The sequence below is a fragment of the Cyclopterus lumpus genome, chromosome 25 (genome assembly GCF_009769545.1).
Source record: "Cyclopterus lumpus isolate fCycLum1 chromosome 25, fCycLum1.pri, whole genome shotgun sequence".
NCBI lineage: Eukaryota > Metazoa > Chordata > Actinopteri > Perciformes > Cyclopteridae > Cyclopterus > Cyclopterus lumpus.
In genome coordinates, this window is record NC_046990.1 from 6,690,014 (window position 1) to 6,706,830 (window position 16,817).

General features: G+C 43.7%; 1 protein-coding gene across 1 annotated transcript in view; it reads left to right on the forward strand.

The window, feature by feature from the left end:
* Window positions 1–16,817, forward strand: part of LOC117727940 (vacuolar protein sorting-associated protein 13B-like) — a 305,167-nt gene that overhangs the window by 37,640 nt on the left and 250,710 nt on the right. The window contains exons 9-16 of the mRNA XM_034528491.1: window positions 2,058–2,153; window positions 3,691–3,813; window positions 4,347–4,484; window positions 7,111–7,198; window positions 9,266–9,451; window positions 11,316–11,485; window positions 11,642–11,836; window positions 14,664–14,788. Coding sequence (XP_034384382.1) covers window positions 2,058–2,153; window positions 3,691–3,813; window positions 4,347–4,484; window positions 7,111–7,198; window positions 9,266–9,451; window positions 11,316–11,485; window positions 11,642–11,836; window positions 14,664–14,788 — 1,121 coding nt within the window. The remainder of the gene's footprint in view (window positions 1–2,057; window positions 2,154–3,690; window positions 3,814–4,346; window positions 4,485–7,110; window positions 7,199–9,265; window positions 9,452–11,315; window positions 11,486–11,641; window positions 11,837–14,663; window positions 14,789–16,817) is intronic.

A 16,817-nucleotide genomic window follows, 5' to 3' on the forward strand; every position in this document is an offset into this window, starting at 1 on the left:
CTCAGGTTCAAGCACTTGGGATCACATTACTGTGTGTGTGTGTGTGTGTGTGTGTGTGTGAGAGAGAGAGAGAAGGGGAGGTAGGTCTCAGTCCAAACAGACCACGGTGCTTTTCTAAAAACGTTTAAATTGTTCCTGTATTGTTTGAGTTCTTTTAATCAATTAATTGCCTCCCGTCTGGAGTAATTGCAGACAGCTGAACCGTTCTTGTCTCTTTCCTACGAGGAAGTATTTAGTTTGAGGGAATATCACGTCTCTGAGCAGCCGCTGCCGGCACCAGCGTTTGACATGGACATGAAATCAGAGAGGTATTTTTAGATTGCTGACCCATTACACCCATGTGTTTGATCAGAGAACCTGGCAGGATCTTAGAATAACTTTAACACACATAACGCATAGTTCAGCGCTTACCATTTGTTCCGCTCTTTCACGTTTTGCACACCTGCCAAACTCTCATCACACGCCAGACGTCACGTCATATTTTGTTTGTTTTGGTATTGTTTATTTCAACAACAAGTCTGCGTCCAACTTTTCTATCGCGTTACATTCTCCCTCCGATCGAACGTCATAGCATTTCCAAGACTCCTCGTAAAGATTCATTTGATTTGTGTTGGACTCCCGAAGCCTTTGGATGAGTCCAAGGTGTAATCAAGGAGAGGTAGCTGGGATGGCAGGAGTAGCTCTGTGTGTTGGTGCTCCGCTGCTTCTGTGTTGTTTCAGGCCCCTATTGTTCTTACTGGATGAGCAGTTGTTGGGTGTCTGTCCGATCGGCAGCTGTTCAGTTGCTACGATGCGCAAAAAAAAAAAAAAAATGGAGCAAAACTTTAGTTAGACCTGCTCACCGCCGCTCCCATGGACCTGGGGTTGGGGGTGGAGCGGTTCCCCCGCACGTGATTAAACCTGTCGGAATCGAACCAGGGGAAGGGAGCGAGGGTGAGAGAGTCTGCTCCATCAGTAGGGATAATAAGGCACAGCTGCTCCTCGCACTGCACCTGCTTCCTGTGCTAAAAGTTGAGCGGACCGAGGGCCTGCGCAGCTAGGGCTCGACAGCCACATTTCTTTTTCGACCGACCTCGGAAGCATCACAGCTCTGCAGCCCCTCTCCCTTCAGCTAGCCCTCTCTCTGCCTCCACCCCATCCATGCACACAGAGCGAATGCTGTTCTTTCAATCACCGCACATTATCAGCGTACCCCCGCGCTATCCTGAGTGCTTTCGTCATGTTCTGATTGTCATCCCCAATAAAGTCGGAGCGGGGCCTCCCCGAGAGTCAGAGAGGAGCGACTGTCATGTGGTTTGATGAATGCCTTTGGCCTCGGTCCAGACTTGGAAAAAGAAAACGGTTCAAACGTCCCAAGAGCCTCTGATCTAAGAGAAATGTCATCTGTCCTTGTTTGGATGTTATTGTTTCTGGTTTTAAGTATTATTTTCGGGGGCCTCGTCGCCCCCTCACATCCAAAGACTCGCATAGCTTTTGTTTATTTTTCAGATCATGTATCTGTTTCAGCGGTGGATTGCGGGTACACACGCAACCACCCACACACACACAGACACACAGACACACACACACACACACACTGAGACATACTGTATCAGTTCCAGTTTCAGTGTTGAATTTCTCTGAGATCCGTATTATTGCCAAAACCGGTACTTATTCTGTCAAACAAAGCTTAACGTTGCCTTGTCGTCTCCCAATATTTGGAGGTGCCTCTCATACTGAGTCGCCTTTCATTTGAATACTGCACTTTTTATGACATGAAATTATTTTTAAAAGTCTACTTTTTTGGAAGTGACAAAGCTTTATAAATAACACAAATGAAAACGTTGGAAAGGCTTCACTTTTCAAAGTTCACAATCTTTGATTTTTTGTGACACCTTGTTGAAAGCGTTTCACTTCTTTTTTTTGTCACAGATTAAATCAAAACTGTTTTTTTTGTTGTTTTGCTGTCATTAACTCAAAGGCAAAATGGCTTAAACTGCTAAATAATGTATGTATTTCATCCTGACTTACTCTTTGGAAATGTTTAATGGTATCTGTCTCTCTGTGTTGTGTCCCAGCTGACAGAGACCCAGTCAGAGAGCAGCTACTACAGCCCTCAGAAGGTCAAGTCCAGAGAGGTGCTCTGCCTGGAGCAAGAGGGAATCACTATTGAGGTAATGTAAGATGCTACAGCTTTAGCCTGTCGGCCAAAGACACATGTTGATTGTAATAACAGCCTTTCGCTGATTTATTCACAGAAATTCCAAAAATAAACAGAGAGAAGCTACTTTGACCAATTTTAACATTTGTTAATCAAAGTCAATTATAGATGTTAAAAACAGATTTGTATTTATTGATATTGAGGCAAATGTGAAAATGTATCCTAATATAGATTTTCAATCATTGTAGACAGATTATAAACAATATTATGAGGAGGAATACTATTATTCCCATAAGCATCAGGCCCAACCATTAATTCTTTTCAGCTCAAGCAGATTGTTCTGGTGATAATTTGCCATCTACCAATTCTCACATCTGCAACCTTGTTCCCAATCATGGTCAAACTTGGACAGGCACATGCTGACATTCCCTTTTGACCCTCCAATATTATTATGAGTGTCTCCTTGGTTCCCCTTAACTTTCTTCCTAAGTAGTTTTAAAAAGCCTCTCCAGGTCACTAATCCGTGGCCTGTTGTGAACACAGAGGAATCCGTGTCTGAGTCGGGCCCAACTCCGGATCATTTCCGCGTTTCCCCCTCGGCGTCGAAAATATTTAAAAAACCTTTTTCTCTGATTACCTGGTTGGAGCAGGAAAGGAGCTTTCTGCTCCTAAGCTCTTTACCAGATGTGAGAAATTCTGAAAGATTTCCAATTCCAATTTCTGTAATTTATGCTTTTGCTGGAAGAGAGAGAGAGAGAGAGAGAGAGAGAGAGAGAGAGAGAGAGAGAGAGAGAGAGAGAGAGAGAGAGAGAGAGAGAGAGAGAGAGAGAGAGAGAGAGAGAGAGAGAGAGAGAGAGAGAGAGAGAGAGAGAGAGAGAGAGAGAGAGCAGTCTGAACTGGGACCAAAAGTGAGAGCGTTGAAAGGCAAAGGGGTGGCTAGTAAAACAGGGAAAACTAGGCCTTGTAATTATTGTGTGGTGAAACGTAAAGTTTTATTTGATTGCTCTCTGTTTAGTTGTCTGCTGGGTGAGGGAGAGACAAGTAAACCTTTACTGGTTACGGGGGCTGCTGGACCGCTACCACACACTCACACACCACCCTCAAGGGAAAATGGAAGCTGCTCTTTTTCTCTTTTTTTTATCATAAAGTAATGAGCCCACAACCCTCAGCAGCACCGCAAACCAACTTGGCCTCAAACCGGTCATGGTGGAGAACCCTGTTTGTGATATATAAATATATATATATATATATTTACAATAAATTGAGTGCCGAACTGTCATTATTTTTCAAATGTTACATTTTACCGCGATGTAAAAGGTTAACATTAATTTCTGTGAATTATCGCACAGTTCTGGTTTTACTGGGCTTCTGTTGGAGAGGATTCTGAATCTAGCACTAACTGTACAGGTTGTTGTTTTCTTTATTTTCCTCACTGGAGGAAAGGGTTTCCAGAGTTTATCCAGCTTCCACATTGTTCTTCATGTCCAGGTGGATAAATCTGGAGTATAAAAAAATGCCTCAAAAGTTTCTTCCTCCGCTTTTTATTCCAGGTGCTGATGATGGGGGAGCCCTTCTTCGATTGTCAGATTGGCTTTGTGGGTTGCCGGGCACTCTGCCTGAAAGGCATCATGGGAGTACGGGATTTTGAAGAAAACATGAACCGACTCGATGAGGTAAAGACCGCTCGAGAAACTTTGAGGAAAAAAATGAAAACAAAAAGCGGAAAACGTGAGTGCGAGGGATCAAGAATTTCAATTTAAAAAGCCCAGAACAGAGATGAGTTTTACCCAAACCATCTCCCCGCAACCGCCATTGCTCCCGAGAGCTTTCAGAAGGAGGTAGAGATGTGGTCTGGTTTGTTTATGGAAGAGACCCAGCTGCCTCTCTGTAATTCACCGTAATGCTCTGTTTGCCACATACACCACTGTGTCAGCTGCAGCCGGACCCACCCGCTCATGTGCAGTGCAACGTTCTGGGGCTCAATTGAAATCAATGTATTTCATCAGCTGTATGTTAGCTAATGATTGTTTTCTTATGTATCTTTTTATTTGTGGGTTCACCTATGGTTTGGTCTTCATATGAAATAGTTTGAAAATACCTCTGGATAAGATGTTCTTTTATGTAGTTTGTGACATTCGAAATGATCCTAAATATTCCTTCCATTCCCTGAAAAGCCTCTCCTTGCCTCATCTCCCCGTCTCCGCAGGATGCAGTGTTCTTCAGCTGTGGGGACAGCCTACGCAGCAAAGGCATGACGTACCTCACCAACTCTCTCTTTGACTACCGCAGTCCAGAGAACAACGGCGTCCGGGCTGAGTTCATCCTGGATACCACTAATCACAAGGTCAAAAAGAAAATGAGATTCTGGAGCGGGTTGCACCAGCTTCTCTTTACTAAGCCTGGTCGTTACTGCTAAGTCGGTCTTTGATAAGACCAATCTTTGGAACGGACCTTTTCTGGGTTTCACCAACCAAGCCTAAGCCTAGACTTAACTACGCCCGGTGTTAGCCGTGCACGTTTATGTTAATGCCCACGCTACTCTGGCTATTGACTAGCAGCGTATACATTAACAACAGCAATCTGCCGATGTCTTGCTAATGTGTAGCTAGGGATTTATCATTTGCGCCAACCTATGGAGGATCAGAGTAAAAGGAAATTCCATTGAGATATGAACATCAATAAAGATGTTAAAGTGAGTCCCTATCCCCAAAACGAATAATGTTTCCAACCATATTTAATCTGGAATTTTAGATTTAAAAAAATCTGTTACTGGCTGTTTTGACTTTTGGATGAAAGGCCAAAATGCCGGTGAAGACCATGCTTTTTCAGATCGAGGTCCTCCGAAAGCATCTACCTGAGAGCAACCAAGTAGCTACATGAGTTAAATAGTTAGCCTACAGTGAATCCATATGTGACATATACAGGCCTTTCACGATCAAGCAGACTAACCACGTAGCCTTCAAAGGATACTCAAGGAGCCGATAGCTGAGACCAAAACCATGTGGCAAAAAATGAAGCAGTCGGATAACCCAGCCAAGAACCAGCTGAACACGCAGCTCACAGCTGGGCCGACACTTCAACCCAACAGCAATACTCAAAAGTGCATTAAACGCGATTGACTCGCTGATGCTGTTTACTTGGAGCAGCACCTGCCATTGACGCAGTCCTCACTAAGCAAGACATCTGTGGCTCTGACGTTATCAAGCTGTGTTGGAGAACAAAACGTTCGCGGGAAGGATGCAAAAAAAACCCCAACTCTTTATGAAGACATCTGTGTCTTTATTTTCAGAAACATAGAGACACGCCACTGTCAAACACATGTTTCCTAACCCATTTTAGTGTGGGCTCGACTTCGGTGACACTAATGCACACTTTGCCAACACAGTTATTGGAAACTGGGTCAATAAACACTAATCTCAGATCATTCCAGTCTATCTTCAAGTGTCCACTGGAAACACTGGAATTACAGCTATTATCATATTTTGTGGCAATATAGTGTTTTGTTTAACTCTCCGTAATTCCTCTTGGCAATAAATCATTGTGATTGGAATGACTGCCACTTAGATTATCTCTTGTCAGTCACCCTGCTGCTAGCTGCAGTGGAGGAATGTTCCCCGCTATCTCAGCAGTAGTGTTAAAGCCATTATTCCTGATAACCACCAGCTCCCTTCATCAGCCATCCCAGCTGGAGTGTTGACTCTGCTGCAGAAATGTTCATGACCCTCAGATGAAGCAATTGTTTGGACATCCATCCATCCATCCACCCACACTTGGACGTCTTAAAGAGTCAAAGGGTTTTTCGCGTTAATTCATTAGCGGTTTTGAAACCAGCCAATGGCTTTGATCCAAAAGCATGCCAGAGCCATTAGAGGTCCCCTAATAAATATTACTCATTAACCCGCCTGGCTGATAAGGCTCTATTGAAATCTCTGTTTGGAGAGCTAGTGAGTGAGCCTGGGGTGGGGGGTGTTACAATGTGTGTGCCAGAGGGGCCTCTCTCATTCTCTCTCTCTCTCTCTCTGTGTTTCTCGCTCGCTCACTCGTTCTCTCTGTTTACCAGTGGTTTGATGTGCAGTAGAAGTATAACTTTCTAATATTGTCTGTAGGACAGGGTCAACAGCTCTTAACCTGCAGAGTCACACATGATGATGGGTTGTAGCAAAACAATACGCCCAGGTAGATCAAACGTTCTTTTATCTATACTTAGGTTTTATTTTTTAGTTATGGGTCCTAAATAAACCCATAGTCCAGAGACGGGCAGGCTGAGGTGAAATGGAAACTCTAAATGGAACGCAGGTCTGAATGTGAGTTCGCCCTGTAATAAACTCCTGACCCCAACGTTGTATGTAATGATGGTTACAAAGTGCTTTAATAATCATCAGTTAATACATTTCCTCCCCCCAAAATGTATCGCTTTCAGAGACACTCTGCATTACGTTTATGCTTTTAAAAGCTGCACCGTCGCTATCTTGATACATATGACCAAATAACATTTTGCAATGTCATCAGCAGGCAGATCAAGTCCCATATTTCAGTAGATAAGGTGCGTCTTTCCAGTGGCATTCATCCAAGCAGCAATGAATGAGAACACTTTTACTTCCATTTATAATTAGCTTATTGCTCAGCACAGACCTGAATAGATATGTAATAAATGACTTCCCTATAGTATCAGCATAATGAAGTTAATTATCTACTAAATATCATAATTCCTGCTCCTAAAAGTTGATTGAAAAAGTTGGTTAGTTGTAATTTCACCATATATATATATATATTAATTAAACTTAAGGAGATACTTGATCATGGAACATATATACAAAATATCTGATCAATTACTCTTTTTTTTTTTTTAATCTTTGATTTGAGCCCCTTGGCCGTATCCACCGTGACCCCAGTCACTGCCACTCTTAAATGCTATCAGCGTGTTTGCTCCCTGACGGCCATGTTTACCCAACTCCACTCTTGTTTGACAGGAGGCCTATACGGAGATAGCAGGCATGCAGCGCTTTGGTGCTTTCTACATGGATTACCTCTACACAATGGAGAACAGCAGCGCCAAAGGTACCGGCTAAGTCACTCCTCCTCACCTTGCCACCTCTTCTCCTTTTCTCTGCCCTGCTCTCTCTTTCTTCCTATCCATGTGGTATTGTTTCTCTTCTCATTCTTCTCTACTCATTCTTCTCTTCTCATTCTTTTCTTCTCATTCTTTTCTTCTCATTCTTTTCCTCTTTTTCCTCTGTATATTTTCTCCTCTTCACTTCTCTTCTCAGTCTTCTCTCCTCTCCTCTCCTCTCCTCCCCTCTCTGTAAAACAAGCCCCCTGTAGACCTGAAGAAAGAGCTGGTCTTGTTTGAGTCCCAGCCACCTGGTCCTTGACCCTTCTTGTCCTCGCTCTCACCCCAAACTTACCTGGAGGGCAACTGTCAGAAGTGTTTAGTCTGCACTGACACATATTTGAGTTTCTTTCTCCCCGTTGCTTGTTGAAACACTGTCCACCCCCCTCTGTCTCTTTACCTGTAAGCTCTTGAGAAAGTGAATAGGCACCTCTTGGCTAATTAGGTGTCACTCTTCCGAGCAGAAGCTCAAAGACGGGCAGGACTTCTCATTCTTCAGCCGCAGCACTCAAGAATGTTTATTCAGGTCTGAAAGATCTGAAGTTCCCATTAGGAGATAAAGCGTTCCCCCTTCAATCTGAAATGCTATATTTGGCCCACAATCGTCTCCACGACTGATTGTTGAACATTTTATTTCATATGGATAAGGATATAATAGAATAACTTTAAGGTTCATGTGTAACTTGCAAATATGACGTTGGAAAGCTGATTAACTTGGATGACATGTGCACAGTTGTCCCCCAACACAATGTTCAATGGCCTGAACAGATCATTTGATGTATTACTCTTCGTGTCTAGTGCCACCTGTGTTATTTCACTCGCCGCCCACTTCTCCACTTTCCTCCTCCCTTCCTCTACGCTTTTCTGACTACGCTATTGTTTTCTCCCGAATGACAGCTACAGATAATCATCTAAATTAAAAAAAAACATTGATACTGTCATCCGGAGCTGTCAAAGTCATTTCTGACAGCAGGATAAGTGTCAGTCTCTTTTCCTGCGGGACGGCTGTGGTTACCCTCGCCAATTGGAATGCTTCTCTTCTGTCAGTGTTTCTCTTCTTCTCGGACGCGGACCAGATCCAGTGTCAACCAAACAAATTACTTTCCATCGCCATGGGACTAACATAAACTCTGAGTCAACCGAAATACTAACAGACCCAGGTCACATTCGCCATTGACTTCACATTAGAGTCACGCTTGCAGATTAAAAACCTTTTTTTTTCTTCTTCTTTTTTTTAATCTTTGGGAAATGGAGATACTTTAAATTGTCTAAATCCCGGCAAATTTCGTCCTCCTCGTCATTCTACTGACCGTTCTAACCGCAGCCATATGGTTGATATTAGGCTTAATCCATTGCAGTCAAATCCCACTGAAGAAGGGAAGTGGCATTGCCCTTTTATAAACCCCCAGAATTCAGTGTGTGTTTCACACCATCCCCCAACCCTTTCAGCAAAATGAAAGAATTAAACTCATAGCTGAGCTTTAAGAATGTTCGCTGCAGTGTTGGAATGTAATGGGAATAAAGAAAGTGGTGACCCTTTGTCCTCTTCTCTGTCCCTCGCTGCCATTCATCCACCACCTTCTTTTTATTTTTAATTTCTGCCTTTTTTTTATTTTTATTGCCAGGGAGCGAAGTCTTTTAAGTGAACCTCTGGAACAGGGGCCTGTGATGAATGAAGGGACAGCTGTTTGAGGGAAGTGGACATTTGGAATATTCATCATTCCACTGGGTCACAGCTATGTGAGCTGCTCCCTGCTGCTGCATTACATCTCAGTTGGGTTTTTTCTTCCAACAGATGAGGAGATTCTCTACTTAAGTTGTACAGTACATAATTAAAAGAAAGAAATGGGATACGGGGGGGGAAATGTTGCCGCCTTAACTATTTGTCAAAAAGCATGCAACGCTGTACATTAAGTACAATAGGTGTCATGTCTGCTGACTTGGAAAAATGTGTCACATTTGCTGACTGAGATGATGGAAGAATCCTCAAGTTTGTAACTGTATATTGTTTGCAGGCTCTCAGGACTTCTCGGTGGTGAGTACGGAGGAGGTGGTGCCCGCTGTCCAAGAGACATCCATCAAGAGGCTGGTGGTGGGACCTCTGGACGTCAGGCTGAATGGCAGCGCTGTCCACCGCATCCTCAAGATGGTCACCTGTGCCATGGACCACGAGTACGAGCCCTACTGCAAACCACAGCAAGGTCGGTTTTGCTCAACAGCGGAAAAACCGATCCGCCAGCAGCTAATGGTTCACTTTACTCCCTACGCTCGACGAGCTCTTACAACACTGGCTCTTATCTTCCCCGCTGCTCTGTTCGACTCTGCCAATCGAGGAGAAGCCCCCAACAGTTTGTGCTTTACAGTATCCTCATCACATTGTTATTTCCTTGCACAACCCATCTTTCGACACACAGCTGTACATGAAAGTAGTGACCTTTTGGACCACATGAGGGAGGCTAAGCCAAACACCTTTTGTGTTATTGGACGTCCCAGCACGGCTATTGATGAGCTCATCCCTGGGATGTTGTGAAAGAACATGGAATGTGTGTCTGCCTGTAATATCTGTAGCAATAGCTCTCATTCTTTGCGAAACAATAACATCCGTAGGTTTCGTCTGTTTCAGCATCTGCGATAGATAATAGATGACGGGGTAATTACTAGAGAACGTTTGACTAAGACTGGGTAGGTCAGTGTGTTACTTCCTGTTTCTATATGTGTCCGTGCGTACGTTAGATAAAAGATGAAGTATTTTTCACCAAGGTAGCGAATACAGATAGTTATAAAATAAGACATGCCTTATGTAGTTTCCTAAATCAAGCTCTCCTCTCCTCTCCCCTGCTCTCTCCTTTCAGCCTTGGCTTCATGGGGGCATGGTGTGTGCGCCTGCCAGGAGAGAAGTAGAGGTCGCGAGGTCAAAGACATGACTATCTTTCTCCTCATCCTGTCCTCTTCTTTGCTCCTCCTCATACGCTCCTTGCCAAGAGCTCATGAAGAATCACTTTCCTCCCCAAAACTAGCAATAAATAGAGAACAAATTGGCTGGTGTTTGTGTATTTTATAAGATCTTGTACTATTTAGAGCAGGAGGTTCGAACTTGTAATTTCATTATATAAATATATATATATATATATATTGCCCAAGAACAATAGAAGGAGTAAAGTAACAAGACTTTTAGAGCTGGATCTCGAGGCGTGACAGTTCTAGTTTTCTTTTCTACAGCTTCATAGAAAGTGTTTTAGTGTGTGTAATCATGCCTCTGTGTACCATGTGAGCTGCATGTCGTTTGTAATTTGGATGTTGATTATTGACTTGATCCCTGGCATATGATGAGATTGGACATGGCAGCGCCAGATGAACCTGATGCGGCACTGTGGCGTTAGGCCAAAGAGCAAAACCAGCTTTGGGATCAGGTTCTGAGCCCACCTTGGAGCTGGGAATGTAGCCCAACAGAATTTTTTTTTCTGAAAAGAAACAAGCCCATGTCCTAGGACCGGAGCCAAGGCCGTTCAGTAACAAAGCTCTCAGGCTTTGGTCCACCTCAGGCCCTGGACCCAGTTTAGTTCAGTGCCCTGGTCAACTCTTCCTTTGGTGAGCGCTGACCTTGTCTCGCCTCTACTCCGTGTTGACTTGGTGGTTCTCTTCATTTTCTGCCTCTCTGGATGTTTCTGGTTATTGATTGAATGAGTGCTTTTATGAGATAGTTCAACAACAAAGCTACGAGGAAATAACCACTGCAATGAATATCGCACAGATGCCTGGACTGATTTAATTTTTAGTGTGGTCTTTTGGTTGGAAAATACTTTTTATTATTTGCTGTTATACTTTTTTTTATTGTTTTAATGCTGCATTGCTTTAATGAGAGGCGCCCTATTCAAAGAAATGTGGTGTGCTTTACAGCTAACCTTTTTGTAAAAAAAAAAAAGACGAATATTTTTGTGCTCAAATCCAAATGTCTTTGGTCTTCACGCACCACAGGTCGCACTCTCGTGGTTAGATTCACTCGTGTAAATCATAGAATTGTTTGGGTAACATTTGTTTCTTTCTGTCGTGTCCTTGTCTCTGTAGACGTGGTTGAAGAGAGCCACGGTGCAGCGACTCCAGAGGAGATATCAAGCTTAGAGGAGTTCATCCCGACTAGACTGACGTGTCTCACTCTGCTCCAAGTCTCAGTGACCGTCTCCATGGCTGAGTTCAACCTCCTTCACACACTAATGCCAGTCATCATGGGATGCAAGGTGGTGCGCACAGAGCTACACTCTTCTAAACCTGATTCGATTTCCTGATTAAACAGAAAGTCCTTTGTTAAAAAAAAAAAAAAAAAAAAAAGAATCATCAAATGTATGTATTTTCCCTTTTAATCCCTTTCCCTGTCATATCCTCCATCTCCCCAGAGCGCACCGGCGCCCGTCAACGTCGCCGCGTTCCAGCCGGTGCGCCCTCTACCTGCCGTGCAGTTCCTGGTGGAAAGGGTGAATGTCGAGCACTCGGTGCCCATGTACGCTCCAGAGCTGGTCAGCACCATCAGCGGCCTCAGCCAGCCCTCTGACAACCTGCTCCATCACTGCTACGCACACCTCTACCTCAAGGTGAGCACCGCACTATTATACATCACAGCTGTCCTGTCTGTACGTAGGAGACAAAAATGGAAGATATGACCCAAAAAGAACACAATGTTTTCCACAAGGCCATTCAGATGTAGATTCTGGTTCAGCCCCAGCACATCTCAGGTTGGTTTTGCATATGCAGATTTGGTTCTCTCAATAATGTTCTGTGCTTTTTAAAAAACGGTAAGAAACTCATTATGCTTTCTTACATTATCTTCTATTATGTATTGGATAATTATTATTTGTTTTACCTGTATTTTAGCTATTCTTATTTATTTATTTTTAGCTTTTAGGATGTTTTAATTATGTGAAGTGTCTTTGAGTATTATGAAATGTGCTATATAAATTAAATGCATTATTATTATTATTATTATAATGTGCAGGGCAAAAGTTATGGAAGAGTGGATGTAAAACCATGCCCTCATTCTAAGTTCACTCCAATGCCCTTTTTCCCTGTTTGTCTGTTTCTGTTTTATTTCATTTTGTCTCTTTATTCATCATCTTTTGAGTTGAGACAAAATACACATGGTAATTTGTACAGTTGGGTTATATGCACATCGGCCCAAAGTATGCATAGCCACAGCCTTAACGCCACCCTGAAATAACCCGAATGACCTGTATGACCCCTTTTCACCTGGTCATAAAAATCTCAGCACTGGGTTTTCTGATGAGCACCAGTCCAGCTCTGGTCTACTTCATGGTTTCCACTTGATGGGACGCTACAGGCCTGTATTGTGCAGCGTCGACATTCCCCCGTTATGGCGTTTGCTTGTATGTTTAGAGTTTAAAGCTCAGGAGAACTAATTCATTGTTAATTACAGTTAAAGTTACCAACAAAATCAAATAAGATCAAATATTTTGGTTCATCAGAGGACGAGTATAACATCACTCAAGATTCTTTTTTTTAACCTATTCTTTCATCAGATTGTCTAATACGATGAGGCCAATTTTAGTATGTAAAGATTGTTTCATAATTACATTGTGGCAGCCCTGAGACAGAAACAAATCAAATCTAAACAATCAGCTGTGAGAATAACTATCAATACATATTAGTCATACCATTTAAAACATTTCAAAGGTACAAAGAAAACAAAATATGTTCCCCTTAATGTGTCTCAGTATTTTGTATACATGGCTATCAAGCATGGATTATTTACATATAGACTATTTGATTAGTATTTCATTTAAGGTAAAGACATATCTGATAGTTTTATCAGATTACTGAACTAACTAGCTTTACATTTTTTGTCTTCCACAAATTTTCATAAATGAACTAGAAATAACATATTAACCTTTCTATTTATAGTTTATTTGAAGACCAGGATGTCCCGTGCAGTACATATAGAACTATGGTGGCTTTAGCAAATTCAGCTAATCCCCCTTTTAGGAAGCCTGGATAACAGATCTGGGGTGATCCGGGGTGGCCCAGTCTGGCCTGCTCTTCTTTTTTTTTAAGGCAGGATGTTTGCCGGACATCATGCTGGTAGCCCTTATCACAGGGTCACCGAGGGGTTAACAGTCAACTGGTCAGTGGCCAAGGATCCCTTCTGACCAATCAGCCAGTCAGCATCTGTATCTGCCCAAGTTCTAATTCCGCCTCTGGATTTTGGCAGTGGGATCATGACGGGGTAGAGGTCACCCTGGCCGCAATTCACCCACTGCAGGAAGTGATTTGAAACGGGTATAAACTAAGGCTTATCTTAATCTGTGTTTTATTGACACTGGCTGACAGAGCTAAGGTGTCTGCTGAGTGTTAGCGGTTAGCCATTGTCTCACTTCTCCGTGGTTATAGCCTTGCTCAACATGGAGGAAACAGAAGGAAATAGGCCCATCGTGATTGAAAACGTAGGTTATTTGAATAACTGGTTGCGATTGGCTGCTGAGATCTGGTCTCCCAGAGGAAGCTGCAGTGAATCGGTCTGTTGCTGTACGGCCTCAAGTGAGATTTTGATTATGTCTCCATCTCTATCTGGCAATCATACAGTTCAACTTTTGATATGCTACTCTGTTGTGTAATATTCATAGGCCAGTTGTCCATTTATAAATGAATTATCGCTTTAGTTTGGTCCAAGGTCGTGTCCGTCTGCTCCGAGCCATCTGCTCAGCAACGGGGTTTGGTAAGACCTTCACTTGGATTTGAGTGAATCCTGCCCTGAGCATATACAGCAGCTGCTTGTGGGACAGCTGGGCCCAGCCATCATCCACTGCCTCAAATATTAAACCGGACTTCATCCCCCACGCTCACTATTAACAGTATGTAAACATTGAGGTTCGAGTACATTTTGTGTCTGGCAATGTGGCTACCAGAAGCTGAGATAATGAGAATACGATCATGAGCCACGTTTTTCCCTAAACGACAGTGTGCGCACTCTTCCTGGAAAAATAGTTGAATGTTACCCAGAAGGTGACGCTAGAATCTTGGCGCCGATCTGGACCTGATCAATTTGAACCCGTATGAAGGTGTGTTGTGACTGCGCTGTCAATTCAGGGCAAGCGAGAGAGCATTGCTTCATTTCTAGCTGCGTGTGTGCACACTTCCAGAAAACCCCCCAAAAAGTTATTGTGAAAACTTCAGTTCGGACTGTTATTTATTGGCGAGACCTCTGTGCTTTTTTAGCCTTGCACAGTGTGTTCAGGACTCAGCAATGTGTGTGTCCTCCTTCCTCACAATGCAGTGGCGACGTCCCTTCTGCCATGTCAAAGGGTCAAAACAGTTGAGTTGCGATTCGAGATGAGAGAACAGCCCTCCCCCCCCCTCTCTCCCTCCATTTCTCACACTTGCTCCCTTTCTTTCTGTCTCTCTCTCCAGGTGTTTGGGTTCCAGGCAGGCTTGACGTGCCAGGACAGTACGGGAGGTTTCCTGCCTCTCATCCCCATCATCCCTTCCTTCAGCACTGCACTCTACGGGAAGCTCATCCAGATGCCGGCACACTGGTGAGCACTTGTAATATGGAGGGATAATCTGAGTGAGCACGGAGTAACTGCAGTTGAATTTAAAGCTATATATGGTGGGTAAAAAAAACCAACAGTATATCTTTTTCACATGTTAATTCGAAGCAAATCACCGAAACCATACGCTATTTATACAAGGGGTGGAAAAATCTTTCAAAAATGGCATTCTTCACCTCGTAAAATTTGACGAGGTGAAGAATTCCATTTTTGAAAGAATCACTAGGTGATTAAGGTCAACACATTCCTCAGTAAGTACACACTGTATATGTAAGGTACTCGTCATTGTGTGATTGCTCGGCCAGCTACAGTAAACGGAAGAGGGATTTACGTCCTACAAGCAGCTGTGAGAGGCACCGAGTGCTCAAAGGGATGACCTGCCAACAACGGCATGTCGGATTATTGCAGAAAATAAACTCTCGTGTCAAACGCACGTTTATGATACGTACACAAGATAATTCTCACAAATTAACACCGCTTTTATTGATTTTTTGGAAGCGTAGATACATTTCGTCAACTACACATTACATTACATTACATTACATGTCATTTAGCTGACGCTTTTATCCAAAGCGACTTACAATAAGTGCATAAAACCGTGAGTCCAAACTCAGAACAACAAGAATCAAGCAAGTACAATTTCTTCATAAAGTTAAACTACAAAGTACTATCCGTAAGTGCCATTTAAGTGCTACTAAAGTGCTATCGGTAAGGGACATTTAAGTGCTACTACGGCATTTAAGTGCTACCTATTCAAGGTATAGTCGAAAAAGATGTGTTTTTAGTTTTCGCCGGAAGATGTAGAGACTTTCTGCTGTCCTGATGTCAATGGGGAGCTCGTTCCACCAATGAGGAGCCAGCACAGCAAACAGTCGTGATTTAGCTCGAAGTGAAGGAGCTACAAGCAGATTGGCAGAAGCCGAGCGAAGTGAACGGGCTGGGGTGTACGGTTTGACCATGTCCTGGATGTAGACCAGACCCGATCTGTTCGCAGCACGGTACGCAAGTACCAATGTTTTGAAGCGGATGCGGGCGGCCACCGGTAACCAGTGAGGGTCGCGGAGGAGCGGAGTAGTGTGGGTAAATTTCGGTCGGTTGAAGACCAGTCGAGCAGCTGCATTCTGGATGAGCTGTAGAGGTTGAATGGCATTAGCAGGTAGACCTGCCAAGAGGGAGTTGCAATAGTCCAGCCGTGAGATGATCAGAGCCTGGACCAGAACCTGTGCCGCCTTCTGAGTGAGAAGGGGTCGTATTCTCCTGATGTTGTACAGCATGTACCTACAGGAGCGTGTTATTGCGGCAATGTTGGCAGTCAGGGAGAGTTGACTGTCGAGCGTCACTCCGAGGTTCCTGGCAGTCGGAGTCGGAACCAGCACTGAGTTGTTGAAGTTAATAGTTAGGTCGTGGGTGGGAGAGACTTTTCCTGGAAGGAGGAGAAGTTCAGTCTTGTCCGGGTTAATTTTCAGGTGGTGTGCGGACATCCACTGAGAGATGTCGGTCAGACAGGCAGAGATTCGTGCTGCTACCCGTGTTTCAGATTGGGGAAACGAGAGGATCAGTTGGGTGTCGTCAGCATAGCTGTGGTAGGAGAAGCCATGCGAGCGAATGACAGAGCCAAGAGAGTTGGTGTACAGAGAAAAGAGAAGAGGACCAAGGACTGAACCCTGAGGGACCCCAGTAGTCAGAGGCCAAGGCTCAGACACAGATCCTCTCCAGGTTACCCGGTAAGAGCGGTCGGTGAGGTAGGATGAGAACCACGGTCACGTGGAAAGGAAAGGCAAAAATGCTGACTTGTTTCCCAGGTTTTAGAACTCATTCCTGCTGCACTGTATTTAAGGTAACAGTCACCCATCAGTTTACTCCAGTAAACACGCATACCGAAGTGAGGGAGGCAAACGTACATGAAATGTCTTTTTTCTGATTCTTGAAGGGGTGTGAACCTCTTCTGTTTGTATTGGTCCTTGATTGTGTGTGTGTGTGTGCCTGTGTGGGGTTAGGCCCATGTATTGTACTT